Source organism: Petaurus breviceps, unplaced genomic scaffold, assembly GCF_028583685.1.
Source record: "Petaurus breviceps papuanus isolate PSGF00001 unplaced genomic scaffold, PetGlider_PUasm1.0 79, whole genome shotgun sequence".
NCBI lineage: Eukaryota > Metazoa > Chordata > Mammalia > Diprotodontia > Petauridae > Petaurus > Petaurus breviceps.
This window is the reverse complement of record NW_027186523.1, coordinates 31,635,272-31,658,988: the sequence shown is the minus strand read 5'-3', so window position 1 is coordinate 31,658,988 and position 23,717 is coordinate 31,635,272. Positions and strand designations below refer to the sequence as shown.

Here is a 23,717-nt window from a genome sequence, read left to right as displayed (position 1 = left end):
GCTGGTATAGCATCCCTGCATGAGAAAATAAAATCATGTTTACCTCCTAGTTCACTCTGCCATCCAGAGCTCAGTGTAGGCCCCTCCACACTGGCAGAAGCAATCTCAAAATCTGGCCAATGGTCATAGCTATCTCTGCAAAGCTCTCAGCTCTTGCAATAAGGTACCAAAGCTAGAATTGCCTTCTTTTTAGGTTCACCTGTGTTTTATAACTCAGGGATCCCTGAATACACATTTACCTAGAGACAGGGAGCATCTTTATATCTTCTAGACACTTAACAAGCTGTGTGACTGTGGGCAAATCACTTAACTTAACTACATAGTGCACCCCAGTTGACTGAAATTTGATCTCCACTAGCACTTGGACAGAAGTAGTCAAATCTCTCAGGTTCTATGGTGACCCTTATTAATGACCAAAACTACTGGCCTCCAACCCCCATCCCAGCCAAAGCTGTGTTCCCAGTGACTTCTAAAGTGTATGCCCTAAAGTCCCGTATACTCCAAAATATTTATCTATAGCATTACTTTTTTTGTGATAACTAAGTAGACATCCATCAGTTGAGGAATGGCTGCCACTGGGGGTGGGGAACCCGTGGCCTCAAGGCCACATGTGGCCTTCTAGGTCCTCAAGTGCAGCCCTTTCACTGAATCCAGACTTCACAGAACCTGCAGGCTCCCCACCCCTCACACCACTGCCTGTTAAACATATTGTGGTACTTGAATGTAATGGACTACTACCTCAGTCTAAGAAATGATGTATGTGATGAATACAGAAAAGCATGGAAAGATATATATGAACTGATTCAGAGTAAAGTGAGAAGAGCCAAGAAAAAAAATATACAGAGTGACAACAATATAAATGGAAAGAAAGACACACCAAAAAAACCCAAAAGTAAATGTCAACAAATTTATAAAGATCAATTGGGATTCAAATAAAGAGATATGAGAACCTACCCCTCGAGGGGAGTATACATTACATATTACACATATTTTTGGACTTTCTCAATGTACTGATAATAATACTGATTTTTTCCCTTTCTTTAAAAAAACCAACAGCAACACTGTCACATGGCTCTTGGGAGAGGCAGAGGGGGAAGAATGCATGCAATATGATAGCAATGTAAAAATAGAAAACATCAATAAGAAACTATTTTGAAATAAATAAATATGTCTTAGGCATCCTATTCCTAATGCTGGAATTTTTGCTGAAATTAAATAAAACTATAAGAAACACTTCTAGAGTGCTAGAGCATGGCTAATCCTGAGTACTTTGTTTCTCAAATTTCTAATGCATCTAATCATGAAATGTTGTACATTATAGTTATCTGTGTTTGTGTCTTATTTTCCTATCCTGTCAGGAACATGAGGGTAGGGCTGTGATTTATGTAATTTTTATATTCTCCTAAACTCTTGGAAGCCATTAGACACTTAATAAATGTTTGCAAAATGAATAAACTGAATTCATTCTACTTAAAAACATGATGTTTAATAATGAAATTTCCCCCCTGTACTAGTTATTTGCTGCTGGAAAAATACCTGGGACCAGAATGGCTGAGTTGAAAGCCAAGTATACTTTACTACATGATATTGTGATAAGGTATGTTGTTTATAAATTCCATGAAATTTGTACCAAGCTTACATAATTTCCCAACTTTTAGGAGCTGGATTGCCACTTGGCAAAAAAGGCAAGAGGTAATTATTCAGGTAAATTGATCCCTGCTGCCCAGAGTTAACTCAGAACCGCAGCCAAGAGAATCATCTGCACTAACACCTACACACAGGGCAGTTAAAAAAAATCATTTAAGTATCCTTTATACTTTGTCCAAAGGAATAAGAAAAATCACACATCTTGAAGTGCTCTGGACACTTCCTACTATTTAAAAACAAGACAAACAAAAAAACAACATCCTAGGGGAGGAAATAGACTGTTATTCTTGAAAGCAAAGATCTTTGTTCTCTATTTCTTATATATGGCCCAGACTCCCTAGCAGAGTACTGATGTTATAGTAGAATCTCAATACATAATTATTGATTGCAGGAAAATATTGTATGTTTCCTTTTCAAAACTTGCCAAAAGTGAAAAAATACTCTAATGTTGGAAATATGTAAATTAATATGTTTTTCATTTGTGTCTGTTCACATTGTATGAACGAGAATTCAATTGATGAGTCAAATGATTCACATCACCTACTATGTGCCAGGTACTGTACAGTCCCTGGCTTCAAAGGGCTTGCCTTCTGTCAAGGGAAACAACATGTACACCTATAATTAGCATATATACCAAGTAAATATGAAGAAATTTGGGCATTAGGCAAGACAAAAAGCTGTTTAGATCAGAAAAGGCTTCATGCAGAAGGTATAACTAGAGATGAACTTTGAAGGAGTCTAGGGATTCTAGACTGATTGTTCAGTGGTTAGAGCACTGGGCCTGTCATCAGGAAGACCTGAGTTCAGCAGCCTCAGACACTGCCTAGTTGTGTTACCTTGAACAAGTCACTTAACCTCTGATTGCCTGACAAATGGGTCCACAAGATCCACTGGAGAAGAAAATGGTGAACTGCTTCAGTATCTTTGCCAAAAAACAAAAAACAAATGGGCTCATGACTGAAGAACAACAGAGATTCTAAGAGACAGAGGTAAAGAAGGCATGAGGGATCCATCCACCTGTGCAAAGGCAGACAGTGGGAGGTGGAACAGCCAGGAGGCCAAGTGGGTTGGAATATAGCGAGTGTGAAGGTCAGTACTAGAAAGTAACCCTGGAAGTTTAGACTAGAGTCCGAATGGAAAGGGCTTTAAACGCCCAACACAGAAGTTTGCAATTTATTCTACAGATGACAGAGCACCAGCGGAGCTTCTTGGGCAAGGGGATGGCCCAGACTCGTGCCTTTGCTCTGGCAGTTATGTGGAGGCTGAATTGGAGAAGGAAGAGATTGGAGACAGAGATAGGAGTGAGGAGGCTCCTCTGGTAGTCCAGGAGAGAGGTGATGAGGCCTGAGTGTTAGGACAGTAGCTGTGTGAATGTAAAGGAGAGAGTAGATACAAGACATACTGTAGTAGCCAACAGTACTTGGCAACTGATTGGGTATGGGGGGTGTGGAGGAAAGTAAAGAGTTAAAGGTAACTGAGGATGAGAACCTGAGGAACTGAAAGAGTTTTGCCCTCATGAAAATAGAGAAGTTCGGAGGAGGGGGTTGATGTTGAGAGAAAGATGAGCTGGGTTTGAGATGCTATGAGATGTCTCCTGGGAAGTGTCCAGTAAGAAGCCTGTGATGTGTGCATGGGGGACAGAAGGAAAACCAGGGTTCACTCTATGAGCCACCTGTATAACTGCACAGAGGTGATCACTGAAGCTCCCAAGAGAGTCTGCAAAGAGAGAAGAGGACTCAGAACAAGGTTTTGTAAATACGTAGCCATAATTAGAGTGAATGTAAATAGGAAGTGGATGTAAGGAATATTTAGACAGTTTTTTTTTTCTGGGAGTTCAGTGGTAAAAGGGAGGAAAGACATAAACTTAAGGAAATAGAAAAATCAAGTGAAGAAGGTTTTTTGATGATGGGAGAGAAGGGCAGGTTGAGCATGTTCGTCAGCAGCAGAGAAAGTGCCAATAGAAAGATATTAAAAATTAGAGTTGGGGGATGATTGTGGGGACAACATGATAAAGGAGCTGGAAGGGGATGGGGTCTCTGGGAATAAGTAAAGAGATGGGCTTTCTGAAGAGAAGAGTCATGTGTTTATTAGAGGCTAGAGGAGAAGAGGTGAGAAATGAGATCGGGGAGTTTGAGAAGGGGAAAGGAGAAGTTAACAGTAAAGGAGAAGTTTTTCCAGTAAAGTGTGAACTGAGATCTTCTGCTGAGAGGGAGAAGTAGAGTGGGAGGCTTGAGGAGACAATAGATGGTTTGGAAGAACTTCAAAGGTTCTTAAGGTCCCAGTTGAGATAAATATGTAACATGACTTTCTCCAGAACCATTTAAAAGTAGGTAAGTAAGAGCAAAGGAACTAAATTGCACCTGATTTCAACTCTGGCTTCAGATATTTACTAGCTGTAAGTCACTTAAACTCTGTCTGCCTTAGTTTCTCCAAATGCAGAATGGGGATAACAATAGTACATACCTACCAAAGTTGTTTGGAGTATCAAATGAGATGTTACCTTTAAAGTGCTTCGCAAAAACTAAAGTGATGTTGTGTGTATGTGTGTGGTAGTTATTTATAAATAGATTAGGAATTTGGGATTAGAACATGCTATAAATTTGAACTGATTAACTATAGGGTCAAGAAAGGAAGAGAAGGGAAGTTAGAGCACAAAGATGAAGGAAATCTTAGTCGTGAAGATGAAGGGGAGGCACAGAGAGGAAAGACAGGTTATAGTCAGAACTTTCAAAATTCAGCCATTTATTCCAAATTCAGTGTAGAATGACCTGTGGCTAGGTTCTGGGAATACAGAAGTAAAAGTAGACCTTCTCCTGACCTTGTGGCAGAGGAGACAAAGAAAATAAAAAGATACTTTCAGACTTGCAGATAGCTCCGGTTTGGGGAGCATCAAAATATACAAAAATCTGAAAGGTCTAGAAAACCATATCAGCCACACAGTCTTGTTCATTTAATTCTACTCTTTGCTCTGAGGAAAGTGTGGCCTTTAGTTCTTCCTAATAAGTATAAGTGAAGTTTTACTTGATTACATATTAATTTGAGTGAGAAAGTATGAAAACATTCTAAGTAAAAAAATCTTTAGGTAAATGCTATCATTAAAAAAATCTTATTTTTATTTAGGTAGCTTGTTTATATTGTTTTCATATCCAGGAGGTTATAAAAATATAATATTAGCATACTTTATATTTTTTGGCCTCAACAATTCATTAAAAGGGTCCACGGATACATTGCTGACAAATGATGACAGGAGCTCCACTGCCCTCTCTGATTCTGGGAGGGCTTTTCTTGACCTCCCTATTTTCCTTTAATGCTGATCATCAACCATGTGGCCACTGCCAAGATCTCTGCCATCATTCCTCACAATCTCCCAGCCCTTTTCTTGCTTCTTACTTCTTCCCAATGCCTGCTGGCATAAAAAGGAGGAAGGAAAAGGAAAAGACAGAAGGGAAAACCTTATTACACTCCCAATCCTCACCAAGCTCCTGCTCCTCCTCTCCGTATCTGTTTCTCTTTCCTAACCATAGCACTGGATGATGGTGGCATCAAAAGTGTAAGTCCCAAGAGCCCTGGGAATTATTCCCTTCAAAAATGGTGGGATTTCTGCTTCCCCTCTCCAGCAGGTTGGACAGATAGAAGGAAATGAGGAAGGGTGGGAAGAACACTGTTCCTGCTGCCTAGGAACCAGGGTATTCCAAATTCCCCAAGTGAGAACTCTAAATACATGATTATATAGGATAGTTAGACCCTATAGTACTATTAATACAGTGCTATACTTCAGAGACGTTACATTTAAATGGGTTTATGCCAGGTGGGCTGGCTTGGTCTGCCCAAGCACCATCTGTAACATTACTTCTGTGGGGAAAATGTGTTCCAAATTCCAAACAATTCAATATAATTTTTTTTGTAACATAGGAGGTTTCTGTGTTAATATTATAGAGTAATTTTGAGATAAACCAAGAAGTTTCAAGGTCACGTGCCCCTAGCAAGTAAGGAAATGACTCTCCTCTTCCCTTGGTGGAAATGACGTCCATCATTACTTTATATTTAAACTATTTCATTATTGTAAAATTATTGTCACTTTATATGTAAACTATTTTAGTATTGTAAAACTGTAAAAATAGAATTCGAGGAGACTATTTCTCTGAGGACCTGAGTGATGAGTCATCAAAGAAAGGGAAGCGAGGGCTGAGCTAGGAAAAGTTTTGTCAGTCATTGGGTTGACAGCATGTGATTTATAGCCTAAAATGAGCTGAAAATGGCGAGGCATTGCTGAGAAAGGACAGAGAAACTTAATGGGCAGCCCCTTTAAAACAAAAAGGAACAGGGTATCTGCTGCTGACCCTTAAAAGGAGATTGTATGTATAATATAAAGAGGTCTGAAGGAGAATGATTTCTGCCACCTGGGCCATAGAGCCAATATGTTCAAACCTCCCCCACCCCACCCCCCAAAAAAAACCCAAACAATAAGCATCAGTTACATGTAAGTCACTGTTCTAAGTGCCAGGAAGGATATAAGTATTTTTTTTTTAATAGCCCTGCCTTCAAGGAGCTCACATTCTACCCAAATGGATTCATGAATAAATACAAGATCATTTGAGCAGGGAGAGTGTACTAACAATTGGGGGATTGGTAAAGACTTTGCAGAGGAGGTGGCACCTGAACTGAGGAGAAGAGAGAATGAATTCTAAGACTGGGGCATAGGAAGTGTGAAGGAACAGAAACAGAAGATGGTGTGTTGAGTTTGGAGAACATCTAACAGTCTAGTCAATTTGCAACATGGAAAAAGTGAAGAATAATGTGAAATAAATCAGGAATGGTTGGTTGGAGGCTAGACCCCAGTTGCTAGCTTAGAACACTTTCGTAAAAGACATCGTAGGATGATAAATACAGAGGTAAGTTTAGAGATTATACAAGCCAAGTTTTTGTTAACTAAGATGAGAATCAGGCTTAGCAATCAACTGATGAATATATTTGCTCTCAGCAATCATACAGAAATGGATCAGGAGTAGAGATGGACATTCCAGAGACCCCAAACCATAGGGAAATTCCTGGCGAGGATCCTGCAGGAGAGCCCAGGGCAGAGATCTCTAAGAATCTGATAGGAGAGTGTCTTCCTCATTTAAGTGCTAAGGACCAAGATGAGAAGGAAGGTTTGACTTGTTTTCTCTTGGGTCCTAGGGAATTTTCCTTTTTGAAGAATGCTAAACCTTTCTTGGCAGAATTAAAAGGAATAGAGATTTTCACAAAACATAGCTCAGAACAAATAGGTGATTTCCAGGTGCAAAGATGGCAAGACTGAGGCAGCTCTAGGCTCTGTAGAGAACTAGCAGAGAAAGACTTGGGAAGCCAAGGGGAAAAAGAATCAGGCATAGCTGTGGACACAGATCCCTTCCCACTCTGGTCCAGGTATTTGGGAACATACGTTTCAGTTGTAGAATTCTTTTTTCTTTTTATATAAATACAGCACCCAGGAGTCTGAGCTCCAACTGCTGCAGGATGCCAAAAGATTCACTTTGGAAATAGAACAGCAGCAACACCACCTGGAGAATGCTGATAAGTTCCCAGAAGGAGTTAGCACCGAAGTCTCGAAGATGAGAGAACAACTTCTTAAGTATCAAAATGAATATAATGCAGCAAAAGAGAGAGAGTTCCACACACAGTATAGACTGAAGAGGTATGTCTGTCACATCGTCAAGTAGATTGAGAATATATGTGAGCAAAGCAGTAGTTTTAAGCATGACTGATTTTCTAAGCTGAGAATCCATTTGCATGCTATGGTACAGCATAATTAATGTATATTCTGTAGGAATAAATTTTAACATTGGGGGCCCACAGACATGCCCCTAGTGTGATGGGTGCAGTCTCAGAACAATCAATCAAATATGTAGCCTGAACTCTATCTGAAAAGTCCTGTTAACACAGACTTAGCCTTCTAGTGACTTGTGCTAATAAGCCGTAGGGATACAAAAAGAGACAAAATACAGGTCCCTGACCTCAACAAACATGCACTCTAATGGGAGAGAAAACAAAGAAATGTGTAAGCAAGCTAAGTACAGGAAAACTAGGAAATAATTAATGGATAAAAGGAACGAGAATTAAGAAGGATTAGGAAAGACTTCCTATAGAAGAGTAGTGTCAAACTCAGATTAAAAAGTGGAGTGGGGTAGCCACTCTGGGGTGACTAGGTGGCACAGTGAATAGAACTCCAGCCCTGGAGTCAGGAGGACCTGAGTTCAAATCCAGGCTCAGACACTTAACACTTATTAGCCATGTGACCTTGGGCAAGTCACTTAACTCCAATTGCCCTGCTTTCCCCCCTCCAAAAAGCCAGAAAAAAAAGTGGAGCCCCTGAACCATTCATAACAATCCCTGCAGGCTGCATATTGACAGTTTTAAAATGTAGTGTGATCTGTGTTTTATTATATTTTATTTTGTGAAATATTTCTCAGTCATTTTTTACATCTGGTTTGGGCTCACCTTGGGAGTGTTGCAGACTGGGTGTGGTGCATAGATGAGGTGCTCAACACTTCTGCTGTAGATGGTGGCATTTTGTTCTCTTTGTTCAGCCTTTGTTCCCAGAGAGGACCAATGACATCAGGAGGGTGATTTCTTGACTTGCAAGTGCATTGGATTTAAGTGATACAGTGCAAAGTCATCAGCCTCATTCTCTCCTCCAAAGTCATCTAGGTCCAGTGAAAAGATAGGTCAGAAGGATTGGTGATGGCCCTGGATGCAGTGAGAGACCTTGACTTTTTTTAAGCCAAGGTCTTTCCCAAGTCTCCATTTGTCTGGGTCAATACCTATTCAGTGATTAAGGCTGGGTAAGAACTAGGCAAAAGGTGGCAAAAGAATCAGTCTGGGAAGGGAAGACCTTCAGAGTTTCTGGCCAGAGCAGAAACAATGCTATTTACACTCACTGTGAGCCAACAGAACCCAAACAATGAGCAAAGGAGACAGGGGCTGGGACCAGTTATTGGTCAATCGGTGGAAGCCAGAGTGATTTGGGTTTAAAGGAAGGTCATTTTAGTTGGAACTTGAAGGAAGCCGGGGAAGCCAGAAGGTAGAGATGGGGAGGGACAGCATCACAGGCATAGGGAATAGCCAGAGAAGGGCCTGAAACTCAGAGATTAAGCGTCTTGTTTGTGGAACAGCCAGGAGGCCCCTGTCACTGGATTGAAGAGTATGGGGTGGGGAGGAACGTGTAAAAAGATTGGAAAGGTCAGGGGGCAAGGAGGACTAGAAGAGGAGCTCCAAACAGATGACTTTATATTTGATCCTGGAGGTGATGAGGAATCACTGGTGTTTCTTGAGTAGGGGACTGGCATGGAAGGGCCTGTGCTTTAAGAAAATCATCTGGTGGCTAAATAGAAGATAGATTCTAGTAGTGAGAGATTTGAGTCAGGCAGACCCACCAAGTGTGAATTGATGAGGACCTACCCCAGGCTGGTGGCAGTGTCAGAGGAGAGGAGACATAAAGGAGAGATGTAGCAAAGGTAAAAGCCACAGGCTTTGGCAACATCTTGGATATGGGGTGGGGGAGGGTAGAATAGTGAGGAGGCCAGGACATCTAGGTTGTGAGCCTGAACGGTTCACAAAAGAGTGGTTGGGGGCAGGGGAAGGGAGGGAAAGACATAGACACAACATGTCTGTCATTCTCTCAACCTAGTATCTAAGCCTTTGTCTGAATTTGTACCTCAAATTCAAGAGGGGAGGCATAAAAGGCTTGATCTGTTATATTATATATTATATTTATTACTATATTATATATTATTATGTATATTATATATTATATCTGACATATTAGCACAGGCTGGTTGGCACGAAACAAAAGCAGCCACTGTAAAATCAGACAGCCAACTCCCTGATGCCCCTTGCATCCAGTCTAGTGCTGGCCCAAGTCTCTGTTCCTGTAATCAGTTTCCCACTCCGGTATTGGCCCAGCTCAGCCTTTCAGTTCACTCTTGCTTTGCTCCCAGTTGAGACCCTGACACTCTGCCATGGTGGATAATCCCCTCTCCCCCTTTTCCCAACCACTAATAGATGGCAACTCTGTCCACGTGAGATATGATAGCACTGCCTGACTTGCCAAGGCAGATAGCACAGAGTTGCCAGTCTACAAGCTCTTTAGTAGGGATGGAGAAATTATAGGGACAGGTGACCCAGGTCTCCCAGGAACTGGTTACCTTGGAAAGGGCTATTGCTTCTTTGAAGGAAGCAAACTGATGACTTAGGTAGTAGCTGAGAGTCAGCAGTTTTGGCCATAGATTGCATTCAGAGCACTCTAGAATATTTTGCTGGGTGTCCATTAGACATTCCAAAGGTTTTGGCTTAGTGCAAGTTTTTTTTTTTTTATGTGCCAAATCAAGATGGTTTCATAGTGTCCTACCTAGTAGAGCAAGTTGTCCTCTGGGCCATATCCTGCCTCCTCAGAATAGCCCCCATTTGACAGTGTAGAGGAGTGCCTTCAGGACCTCAAACAAACATTTGACAGTGGATTTGTTGGCTCTAGCGGGGACAAAGGGCTATAGGATAGGATAGGGTACATGGAGAGCTAGATATCTGTGTACTTGCACATGCATGTATTTATATATAGCATGCATACATGTATGTATATACATGTGCATGTACACATGTGAGTGTGTATATCTTTTGTGCATATCTATTATGTGACATTTTAGATATATATACTAGGTACCGCATAGTATATATATGTTGCTTTATATGTACACAAACATATCTACGTGCATGTGTATTTATATTTATATGCTGGAATGTCAGGACACAGCAGCAGAATATAGCAGAAAGAAATCTTCTTCAATTCCAAAGTCCTCACATCACTTAATGCCTCAAACACATACTAGTTGTGTGACTCTGAACAAATCACTTAACCTCTCACCCATAGTATGCTGGAACCCACTCATAAGAGCTGACTGTCAAATTTTCGGTATGAACATTAATACCTCAGGAATTGGCAAATGCTATGGATCAGGACTTCATTTATTGTTTTGTTGATTGTCTACTTAAATGATGAAAAAGTCAGTAATGCAGATTAAACTTAAAAGTGTGTTGTGCATAATTTTTTTGAGAGCCTATTGCTAAACATTTATCAGCACATCCCATTCAGCATTATTTTATTTTATAAAATTGAGATAATATTTACCATGCTGTAGTGAGGAAAGCACTTTGCAAACTTTTATGGACTTGGGTCTAAGACAGAGTGAGTTGAGCACAAATTATAATTATACTGACTCCAAGTAGGGCCGAAGAAGAGATTTTTTTTTAATGTACCTTCCTCTTTTCTTTGCAGAGGTAAAGGATTATGGTTGAAGAACATTGCATATGCTCACAAATTTGGTTAATATGTTGGTTAGTTTTCTTGATTTACTTCCCTATACCTCTATTTTTTAATGTAGTAATCTCTTTGGGACCGCTTCCCCACCTCATGCTGTCTCTGGTAATTTGGCTTCTCAGTAGGCAATAATTTCTTCTCATCTCAGCAGTCTAGAGGTAACTTTGAGGGTCAAAAGTTTCTAGAACTATTGCTTCTGAGCCTCCACTAGTGGGCTCCTTGTTATCAATCAGCCAGTAGCTTTAATTAGTGTTTTAGCAAAGGATATCTACTGTGGTCATATACCAGGAACAGTGGTTACAAAAACATTCCCCTGGAGAAGGTTTAGAAAGACCAGCATCTAGAGAACAACGCAGGGAGAGGTAGTCCCTTCTCTTACACACAAGGTCTGTACATTGGTAGTGAGGTATGTGTGTAGAGGACACGTGTGACAGGGTGTTGTCTCCCAACTCCTTGTGGAGTCTTCATGAGAATCCTGTAGGTGTATCTTTCTGCCAGGCTTCAAGAATCAGTGCCTACCCTTCTCTCCATTATGAGGGGTCACTTTGTCTGAAGTTGGTACTATCCTTGAGTGACTGTCTTTCCACATCCATGTGTAGTTGTTCTCTGTCTTTAACCCCTACCATCCCAGTGTTACTGCTCTTACTTCTGGGCACTCTGCTACTATCTGTGATGGGCAGCAGAACTTGCAGTGGCTCTGATGGATCTCCTGAACTCACATGATTATCTGGGCACTCTCCTCTCAAAATATTCACTCAGAATCAAGAGAGAATGAACACAAAAGAAAGAGAGGTGTGATATACTCAGTGACACACAGAGGCTGGGTGGCAGGTAGGGCAGCAGCCCTTCTTTCTACACAGCAACTTACAGTCTATTTCTTGCCTCATTCACTATCAGGAAGGAAAAGAGATTGAGAGATGCACATGTCATGGTTATCACATTCATACTCAGTTCTGGTTCAGCACCTCTTGAGTCATTGGTTCTTCAGGCTCCACAACCAAAGAGAAGATGTTTGTGATCACATGGAACCACCCATTTAATCACGCATGGAGAGAAACAACCTTCCAAAGTTGTTCCACATGTGAGTTTGGAACCAGGCAGGGCACAGATCTGTGTGTGTTCTGTCTGTATAACTCAGCATGAAGGACAAATCTGAGCATGGTCTAAAAACTCAACCATCAATGGCCACTATCCTCATTACATTTATTCTTTGCTACAAGGGGTGACCCTAAGGGGAGAAGGGAGAAGAATATATTTGGAAAGGAAGATGATGCAGAACAGAAACTATCAATAATTTATTAAGACAAAATGAATACACATAGATACTGTGCCATTCTGATAGCAGTTAAAACAACTTGAAGCTGACATTCTGGTGAAGTAATGCAGGAAACCAAGCCCTTGTGGGTCCAACTGGAGAAATATTATGAGGTACAGTTTCCTCAAAAAATGGGCAGGAGAAGGAAATGGCAAACTACTCTAGTATCTTTGCCAAGAACCCCAAAGGGGTCATGAAAAGTTGGATATAACTGAAAAAAGACTCACCAACAACAGAGCTTAAATTTAACCCACTCTCAAGAAATATTAAGAATTGAATGTCTACTAAGGATTTAAATTACAGCAGGTTTTCCTGATCCAGGAACACAATCAGGTTTCAAGCAAGTTTGATACTGGCCATTTATTAATTCTAAGCTAAGTGTAAGATTTCAGAGAAAGTGTTGTCAGTGAGACTGCTAACTATGGAAATCAGTGATGTTCTTCAGACCTGAAGGAGGGTAGTAGATAGGACATTAATGTATAACTTAAGGATTTTAACATTTTATAAACAGTTTATGGTCAATGGATTATAAAATTAAATGTTGACTTCCTAGTATAAATTTGCAACAATTAAAGCAAGTTCTTCAAAAAAAAAAAAAGAAAAGAATTGAGTGTCTAAGCTACTTAATTTAGCCTGCCTTCCCATTACCAAGAATCATCATCTGCTCTTGGTATTTTGGGACACATTACTTAGAACAGGATCCCAAGCTAGATTACTTTTCCAAATATTAGGATCTGAACTTTTAGAGTATGTTTAGAGTGGTTGCAGTTATATATTGACCCCTCATAATTAGGTGATTAACATAGTCCTAGGATTTTTAGTCCTATCTGACTGGGTCTGTCATTGACCAGGCCCAGAGATGTCAACCCTGTGCCAATTCTTGGAAAAGAATCAAAAGATCGGGTCATCTAGTCCTCTACTTCCCTTGCCCAAGTGTTAGCTATCTGTTTTTTGTTTTGTTTTTATGTGTAGAATCATACTTCTGCCATGCCAATAGAATCCTGAATGTCATCACCATCTGGGACCAGTATCTCTTACCCTTTCTCTCCAGCTTGATGGACTTGTGGGCCAGAGTGGTGATTTTCATCAAACCGAATCTCCAAGAAGCCTGTAACATATGCCTGATACAGAGGGGACAATGAACAGTACAACCTCTGTGAAGGCTTGGTATTGTCACTTGGTTTATGGCATTGCTTTAACAGTTTTCCAGAGATTTGTGAATTGGTATCTCAAGACTTGCTGTATCCATCCCAGGATTTGATAGTTTATTTCAGATATCTATAACTACTCCCCATAATTCTTCCCAGTGGGCTAAATGATTGCCAAATTAGAAAAGTGTCCATTTAAGGAGGAAATAGAGTTCTTGGTGCAAAATTGTCCTGTAAGGATCAATATAGTCACACAAGATGCACTGCATGCTCCCCAACTCCATCTCCATGAAATATCTACAGTAAAAGTTTTTTTAGCTTCATTGTATGTGAAGATGCTTTATCCCCAAGTTCTCTCAGACCCAGTTATCTGCTATCAAAGCCCCTATAACATTCTCACCCATGGGAGGACAGTTTTAGCCACCTCCACTTAGGCATATATAATCCTCTTGCCAAAGGTTGATAGGTAGCACCCCTCTACCATCCACATTCCCATGACGCTTGACGGTGGACCACAGGGGCCCATCTGGGATTTTATATAAACTTGTCTGTGAGTTTTAGCAGCCATGACTGAAATGCAACTTTGGTGGTCATCTCTGATTATGTGAAGTATATGAGACTAAGGAACTAGTCAAGTTTGCTGCAATTTATAATCAATATATTTACCACTCTTATCCCTTCTACTCCCTCCTCATATATTCCTGGGTTGGTAGAAGTTGGATTTTTTTTTTCAAAAAGCTTCCCTTACTTAAAAGCGTGATGCTGTCTTAGTGGTAGTAGAGACTCTGACCAAAATGGCTTATTTCCTCCCCTGAGCTGGGTCTTCCACTATGACAAGGCCATTTGCCAGTATGTGAGGAATTTTTCTAGCTCCTGACCTTCTATCTAACATCGTGACCAATGGATCAACATAAAGATTTACCTATGACTTATCACCCCCAGTCCCAGGAGCACAAACCACGGCCTAGAATGTTATCTCTGTTGCTACACATCTTACTGTCAGGATGACTGAGCAGCCCTACTATAGAACTTTGTCACAAAATCTCTTCCCCACAAATTATTTCTTCCTTGGTGCTTTTTCATGTATTCATCTTGCACAACACAGGTTCCATTGGCTACTTGGGGTAGCTGGATGCCACCAAAGCAGGGACTATCACTGTACCTCCAGGGAAGCCTTGACTAGAAGGGACCAAGTCTGGCTTTCCTCTCATAACCTCCATGCCAGCAGACCTGCCTGAAAACTGGCGGAAAGAGCAGTAAACCCCTTCACCATCACAATCGTGGGATACATGCTATATGGCACCAGTCCTTGTTACAGCAGGCTGAGTAGTGCCCTAGATAGAGCCTCGGGACTAAAGTCAAAAAGGCTCCTCTTCCTGAGCCACTTACTAGCTGTGTGACCCTGGGTAGGTCACTTAACCCTGTTTGCCTCAGTTTCTTCATCTGTAAAATAAACTGGAAAAGGAAATGACAAACCACTACAATATCTTTGCCAAGAAAACCCCAAATGGGGTCATGAAGAGTGGGACACAACTGAAAATGACTCACTGACAAGAACAACCAAATTAACTGTTTTACATACATATCTCTGAAACCTAGACTATCCTTCCTCACTATCCATGTAAGTGTTGTTTACCCACCAGGTGCCAAGTAGCTTTAGGGTTTGAGGGTTTGAGGGTTTCCTTTTCCTTAATTCTCCTACATAGAGGAGCAGAAAAAGGCACCTTCTCAAAGCTACACCTATGGATCATTGTTTCTTCCTTCTGTCTACCCAGCCATATTCTTGACCTGAATATATAAAGATAGCCAGCAAAGCCTGAAAAGGCTTTAAATTTACCCTTATGCTGCTATGCTAAGATAATATATTAGCAATATTATTACACCAATAGAGGTTGGGGTAGTGGTATGCATGGCATGTATTCTATACATAAGGCAGTATTATATAGTGGAAAGAGGCCTGTATTGGAATTGGGAGACTTGGGTTCAAATTCTGACTCTGCTTCTTAATTCCTGTGTGACCTTAGGCTCTGAATAAAATTATGGACAAGTTTCTAAACAAACAGTCATGGTCTTTATACTTATTAGGGAAGTAATACTTTCTCTGGGAGGAAATGTGTACTTCTGTTTATCCAAGTCAACAAAATCATTTCAAGATTATGTCCTCCTATGCTCCAGATACAGAATGAAGACAAAAAGCACACACTCACGTTTTCCTCTGGGAACTTCCTATTATTTCCACATAAGGGTCTAGGGAGAGAATTTAGCTCCTGAAATTCTTTAAATATAGGAAACTCACCTCTATGTATTTACATATAGACAATCTTAATCTCCTTTTACAGTAGTCATTCCCTAGGACTCAGGATAGCTTGGTGAAGCTCATCTTCGTCTCTGCAGTACCAGTGAATACTCCAAATCTATAATTTACCCAAAGAGCAGATGTAGTTTCTCAAATGGCCCAACTTATCACTTGGAAGTACTGTATACACTAGAAGAACTTGGCTTTTCAAATTCCACTGTGATTACATCAAACTTCACCATTTTTAAGATTTAGAAAAATTAAATGTATTCCTTCTTATTTAAAAAATGAAATTTATTTAGCTTTTATTAAATAAGTTTTTATTGAGTGCCTGTTGTGTTTCCCTAGGATACAGTGGGGAAGAAGCAAAGGCAAACAACTGAATTGTTTTTTGACTTGCAAGCGAAAACTATTTCAGCCTTACCAATAAAATCTATAAAAAGAAAGCATAGCTATTTCTGTGTTCTGTAAGCAGTCCTTCAGTATGGAAAATAATGAAATTAAAACAATTGCTGGTTGTTCATTAGTAGTGGAAATGTGAATGCCTGACATTTTCGTGAAAGGGTAAGACAAGCGAGCATAAGTCACTTGCTATTTAGATGGCTTGAAATTTCCAACTTCTCCTGACAAAAACAAAAAAAGTTTTGTCTTTTAGGTAAAATGATACAGGCAGATTGTTCATGGAGACTATAGATGGGTAGAAAACCATACTTTGACTATAGTAGATTCTAATGTTCATTTCTAAAATGTCTTGTTTGCAGAAACGTTTTGGAAAAGTTCATATTTTGCAGAATTTATGGTCATAGTAGCTTAGTACATAGTCCCTTAAATATCAACATTTAAAAAGCTCATTTTTTATAATTTATTTTTTTTTCATTTTTCAAATGCTTTATTAACTTCTAATTTACATCACTTATTTCCGCCAGATTTTGAGTTACAAATTTTCTCCCCATTTTTCCCCTACCCACTGCCCCAAAATAGCAGTCCCACAGGATACCCCCTCCTCCTATCTACTCTCTCCCTTATCTTCTCCCACACTCCCTTCAACTTTTCCAGTAGGGCATTGTGGATCTCTCTGCCCCAGTGCCTGTATATCTTATTTCCCAATTACATTACATGTAAAATAGTATTAATAATAATAATAATATATATATATATATAAAACATTTGATTTTAAAATTTTGAATTCCAGATTCATTCCCTTCCTCCCTTGTCACCCACCCTTACTGGGAAGATAAGCAGTTCAGTATAGGTTGTACATGTGTAGTTAATGCAAAGCATTAACATAGTAGATAAATTGTAAAAGACTGACTATATTTCCGTCCCTCCTATCCCACCTCCCACTTGTTCTACTTTGATCCCATCCCTTTTCAAAAGTGGATGCTTCCAACTTCCCTCCCCACAAGCCTGCCCTCCCTTCCATCATCCCCCCCTATCACTCCCTTCCCCCCTACTCTCCTGTAGGGTGAGATACCTTATTTAGTGTGTATTTCATTCCCTCCTCAAGCCAAATTCAATGAGAATAAGGTTGACCCATTCCCTTTTGCCTTCCTATTCTTCCCCTCCATTGTAACCATTTTCCCTTGCCTCTTCTATATGAGATAGTTTACCCCATTCTGTCTCTCCCCATCTCCTCTTATTTTATTCCTCTTGCACCTCTTAATTTCACCTTTTAAGTATCATCCCTTCCTGTTAAATTGGTCCTGTGCCCTCTATTTATGTATACCTGTAAACATATATATACACATCCACATATGTATTCATACACCCATATACCCTCCAATATAGACATATATATATGTATACATATATATATATATATATATATATATATTTCTATTCCCTCTAACTATTTTCATACTGAGAAAAGTTTCATTAGATACAATTATCATTTTTCCATGTAGGAATGTTAATAGTTCATCTTTGATAAGTTCCTTATTATTTCTTTTCCCTGTTTACCTTCTCATGCATCTCTTGCTTCTTGTATCTGAATGTCAGATTTTCTATTCAACTCTACTTTTTTCATCAAGAATGCTTGAAAGTCCTCTATTCCATTGAATGACCATATTTTCCCCTGAAACATGATACTTAGTTTTTCTGGGTAGGTGATTCTTGGTTTTAATCCCAGTTCCTTTGACCTCTAGAATATCCTATTCTGAGCCCTTCAATCCCTCAGTGTAGGAGCTGCCAGATCCTGAGTTATCCTGATTGTGTTTCCACAATATTCAAATTGTTTCTTCGTGGCTGCTTGTAATATTCTCTCCTTGATCTGGGAATTTCAGAACCTGGCTATAATATTCCTAGGAGTTTTCTTTTTGGGATATTTTTCAGGAGGTGATCGGTGGATTCTTTCAACCTCTGTTTTGTCCTCTGGTTCTAAAACCTCAGGGCAGTTTTCCTTGAGAATTTGTTGGAGGATGATTTCTAGGTTCTTTCTTTGATCATGACTTTCAGGTAGTCCAATAATTTTAAAATTATTTCTCCTGGATCTATTCCAGTTCAGTGGTTTTTCCATTGAGATATTTCACATTGCCTTCTATTCTTTCATTTGTTTGAATCTGTTTAACAGCATCTTGATTTCTCATAAAGTCATTAGCTTCCATTTGCTTCAGTCTAATTCTGAAGGAGTGATTCTCCTCAGTGAACTTTTGAGATTCTTTTTCCATCTGGCAAATTTGTTTTTTTAAGGCATTCTTCTCCTCATTGCCTTTTTGAGCCTCTTTCACCATTTAAGTTAGTCTATTTTTTAAGGTGTGATTTTCCTCAGTCAGGCTGTTGACTCTCATTTCATAATTTTCTTGCATCGTTCTCATTTCTCTTCCCAATTTTTCCTCCACTTCTCTTATCTGCTTCTTAAGGTCCTCTATGGCCTGTAACCACCTCATATTTTTCTTGGAAGCTTTTGGTGCAGGAGTTCTGACTTCACTGTCTTCCTCCTGTTCCATGCTTTGATCCTTTTTGTCCCCAAAATAGGAGTCTAATGTTGGATTGCTTTGCTTGGTTTGCTTCCTTTGCCTGCTTATTTTGCCACTCAATTACTTGATTTTTGTGCTTTTTGCCACAGTAGGACTCTGCCACCAGACAGGGGAGCTTCATTCCAAACGCTGGGGTTTTCTCAGCTGCTGGAGGTATTAGTTGGGTGCCCTCTATGAAGCCTCCACATGCTCTGGCAAGCTGGTCACACACCCCAGGACTTCCACCCTAGACTATAATCCAGATTTATACAAGTTAAAGCAAGAGCAATTACCCCTCAGACTGGTCGCTTGGTCCCCTTAAACTCTGCAGACCAGGAGCTGAAACTGCTATTGATCTGGATTCCCTCTAGCCATCAGCTGGTCAGGCCCTCCCTGGAGCTAAAACCTTGGTGTGGCTTTGGCTGCAACCCTCAGCGGCTTCTAGCCCCGGAGGCAAAAGCCAAGGCACTCCCAACTACTGGGTCACAAAGTCTACCCTGCATTGACTTCTCACTTTGTCCTTAGCATCCATGTGTTGATAATTCTGGACTGCCACAGCTGCTGGTGATCTGCAGTCCCTCCAGCCTGCGGCTTGTCAGGCCCACCCTGGGGTTAAAACGTCAGTGTGGGGCTGGGCTCAGCTCCCAGAGTGCTGCGCTGGCCGATTCTTGCCAGACTGCCGGGCTGTCCTCAGCGGGAAGTTAGCTTCTCTGTGTTATTTTGTGGGTTCTGTAGCTCCAAAGTTTGTTCAGAGTCCCCTTTTACATGAATTGGAGGTGGTGGGAGCCAGAGCCCCCCTAGGGCCTGTTTCTACTCTGCCATCTTCTAAAAAGCTCATTTTTATCAAAAATAGTTTTGGTTTATTTTGAAAATCAAGAATTTTTACCAAATTATTTCATCTGGCTTAATTTAACCATACATTGAAAAGCATCATGGCAAATCGATGGAAGGAAGGGCTTGGGGTCAGAAAGACCTGCCTTTGACAGACAATGGCTATGTGACCATGGGTAATTAACCTCTTCATACCCCTACATAATTCTAAGATTCTAAGTTAGAGGAGGTGTTAATCTACATTGGTGAAGAGAGCTTCTAACACTGGGAATTCCCCATTCTGATAAAGTCTCATGCCTGGACCAAAAACGAAAGTCACATATGAGTAATAAATCCCCTTAATATCTGTAGAAAAGTAGGTGTTACTGTATTGTATAGTTGAAGAAAATGAGTCAAAAAGGTAAAGTTGTTTATCCTAATATGCAGATATAGTCCACCAGTACAGTAATTTTATTTATCCAGAATCCAAATATTTGACTTTCAAGCTAAAACTATTTCAGCCTTACCAATAAAATCTATAAAAAGAAAACATGGCTATTTCTGTGTCCTCTGTGTAATTTCTGTGTAACTCAGATGACCAGATTTTTCTTTACATACTAATTCAAAAGATGGAAAGTAGCATGAACAACAAAAATCTTCAATAATAGCTTGATATATGTGTTTCATTATATTCTAATCTTGTGAAAAATGACAAGTCACATGTAACATATAATGTTCCCTCAATCCAAATATTCAGTTAACCAGATCCTATTTCCCAGCTATTCCTGATAACCAGGAGTTTATTTGGTTATTCTAGATCATTTCCTCATGTTCTCCACAAAAATAATATCCTCAGTACTTAATTCCAGTATTGGTAATTATGATCTCATATGGTCTTGAAAAATCATTATGTGGTAATAATTTGCATCCATTTTTGACCTCTTGTAAATAGTCAGGGTAGGAAAGACTGGGCCATCTAGATCAAGATTAAAAACAAAATTTGTAAAAAGGAAATCTGGTCATTTTGTTAAAAGTCAATTAATAAGCATATATTAAGTACATGCAGGCAGTGAGCAAGTGCAGTGGATAGAAATACCAGCCCTGGAGTCAGGAGGACCTGAGTTCAAATCTGATCTCAGACACTTTCTAGCTGTGTGACCCTGGGCAAGTCACTTAACCCTCTTTGTCTCAGTTTCCTCATCTGTAAAATGAGCTGGAGAAAGAAATGAAAAAACACACCGGTATCTTTGCCAAGAAAATCCCAAATGAGGTAATGGAGAGTCAGACATGACTGAAATAACTAAACAACAAGAAAGGCAAATGACAGCCCCTGTCCTCAAGGAGTTTGCAATCTAATGGGGGAGACCAATGTACCAACAATTAGTTACAAACAATATATTGGTAGGAAAATATTAGAAAATAATCCACAGATAAAAGGCACTAGAATTAACAGGGATTAGGAAATTTTCTCTTGTAGAAAGTGAAATTATAACTGGGACCTAGGAGCATCAGGAGGCAAAGATAAGGAAAAAAGCAAGATTTCTGACAATTATATTATTTTGAAGCAGATTACTAGTCTATGGTATAGTTTTAAAAGGGGGTAGCCACTGGATTTTGAATATAAAGCTAAGTTGAATCCCAATTTTGCCACATATTTCCTTGTGACCCTGAGCAAATAACCTTTCTGTGTCTGTTTCCACATCCATAGAATGGGAGGATTCGGCAAGGTGGCCTCTAAGGACCCTTCTGGTTCCTAGGATTCTTTTCTTCCTTCCTCTTAATATGCTTTTTAAGAAGGATTTCCATCAGATAGCAGTCAAGGGAAAGGGGTAGGGACAGAAATTGTGAATTCATTCATTTCGTTTATTTTAGAGGTTGATTTTTGAGAATGGCAAAGTAAGTCATCAGTTTTTTCCATTTAGAACTGCAAGAGTTATATGTTTGTGCATCAACTCTATAGCTATTCCACAGTATAGACAGCATCTCCTATGTATATTTTAAGTAGCTTATAAATTCAGATACAGATTATAGGACATAAGATATCAGTCAGCCTTTTAAATGGTTATATTATTGAATAGTAAGAATTAGAGTCTATTTTGTAAACTGTTGCTTTTCAATTAATCTGTGCTAAGCATTTCCTGCTAGCCAGAAAATAAAAAGAAGCTAAAGACAGTCCTGAAATTTTTCTCAAATAGGCCAAATTCTCTCAATTTCAAATCGGGTGAGAGAAATACCTCCTCTTTTCTGAAAATAAGACGCCCCATTCCCTTTTTATTTTTCTTAAAATAAAAACTATACATCAAAATCTTATCCCTAGTTTACTCTTTTGGTTCTCATCACTCATCAGGTTCTAGGTGCTAGAATGCTTCTTGAAAAACCACCTTATAACTGTTGGTCTTTCTATAGAACTACAATTTAGAAATCTTCCTTTAGCCCTTCATTTATAAGGGCTTATTTCTTCCTGTGCTTTTCATTTCTGTCAGAAGCATTCCATGAAATCTAAAATTGACGCAAGTGACTTCTTCCTTTCCATATGAAGATGTATAGAAACAAAAGCAGCAGCCACCAATTTTTCAGAGCAAATCTTAATGAAGTAAACAGTTCTTGCCATGGTATCTCTGCAGTCCAGTGCTTTAACTTTGGTAGATCCATGATTTTATGGAGATGGGTCCTTCCTCCATGCCATCTCACTATGTCACTTTTTTCCATGGTTCCCCATAAATCTTTACTATAGAGTATCTATCAAATGCACTCAAGGCCTCCCTCTCCCTTTTTAAAGTCTCTTTCATTATTTGTTGGCTCTCATTCTAGCTACATGCTAGCCCACTACATTTTCTAGGCACACTGGTCATTGATGATGTAGCTAATGCTACTACTTATCAATTGGTAACATGTTGAAGCCAGCTTACTTTCTCCTCCCCACCCCCATCCTAGGCATGCTGGAAAGCCTGTGCAAAGGCACTGAAATGGATAATGAAATGTTCTTGTATGAAAAAAACAATCTGACAAGTTTTCCTGGGCTGTAGAGTGTATAAGGAAGAGTAATAAGTAGTGTTTTTAAGTTACCATTTTTTTTGTTTGCCAAAGTAATGTCTAAGTCTCTTACTATTCTAAATCATACAGGTTTTCTATTATTTTCACATCAGAGATAAATATTTAGCTTCTCAGATTAATTCAAGAATGAGCTATAGTAGAAGGGCTATTTAAATTTTTATTCGAAATTTCACTCAAGTAGAGTTCATCTTGATTATAGTGAGAGTGAAGGAAGAAGGGACATGGACCAAATGTATCAGAACAAGGCATAGTGGAGAAAAAGGTAGCATCAAGTCAAGCCAAATTCCTAAGTAGGGAGGGGAAGGACAGATACCACATATCAGAAACCAGAAAAAGTGATGGGAACTGTCAGCCAAGCAGAGTCCTAATGATACCAGGCAAGAATGGGATAGAAACCATTGTTTCAATGTCAGTTATATGTAACTTGATAGAGGAGCTTGGTCCATAAAGAGGTAGATCCCTCTTCTCAGTGCCCCAGGGGCTCAAGTTAGCCTTTTTGTAGAAGTTCTTTTTGTGTGTCCATCAGGCCCTAGGCTGATTGGGGGTATGGAGTGTAATGACATATCAGGCCATATAATATGACCTAATTTATAGCATGCCACAACAACATTTAGAAAGTAAAAATTGGTTAATTGATTACTTTATATGTGTAATGTCAAATAATCAGTTAATTTTTTCCATTGAAGGATTGAAAATACCACTTTAGTCTATCATGTAGTCTCTATACTTGTTTTTCTCAAATTGCAGAGAAGGTGCTAACATGTATTACCTGCAGAAGTTTCCTTACCCCAGAGCTCCTGATACCAATGAAATCACAGATGCAGTCCTTATCCCTATCCCTATTCCTGCTCAGGTCATTGCTTTAGCATAGGAACAAATAAAGCATAGTTAATTTATCCTCACCAGTATTTGCAAGGATGCTTTCGTTTTTAAAATTAAACATTTTATTCTTTGTATTTTATAAAATTATAACCAGGAGATTCATCCATTCTTACCAAAAGAGCTTTTTTTCCCCAAAGTTAACATAATCCTCCCCCTGCCTAAAAGTCTTTTATTATAAATATCTCTTCTACCACCACCATCCAGTTTTTTAGAATGAGATCGCAAATTAAAGTTTGTAACCATCACGTCTGGAAAATTTGCG

General features: G+C 39.5%; 1 protein-coding gene across 1 annotated transcript in view; it reads left to right on the top strand.

The window, feature by feature from the left end:
* Nucleotides 1-23,717, top strand: part of LOC138175894 (coiled-coil domain-containing protein 146-like) — a 245,301-nt gene that overhangs the window by 145,904 nt on the left and 75,680 nt on the right. The window contains exons 3-4 of the mRNA XM_069106545.1: nucleotides 1,515-1,597; nucleotides 7,112-7,321. Coding sequence (XP_068962646.1) covers nucleotides 1,515-1,597; nucleotides 7,112-7,321 — 293 coding nt within the window. The remainder of the gene's footprint in view (nucleotides 1-1,514; nucleotides 1,598-7,111; nucleotides 7,322-23,717) is intronic.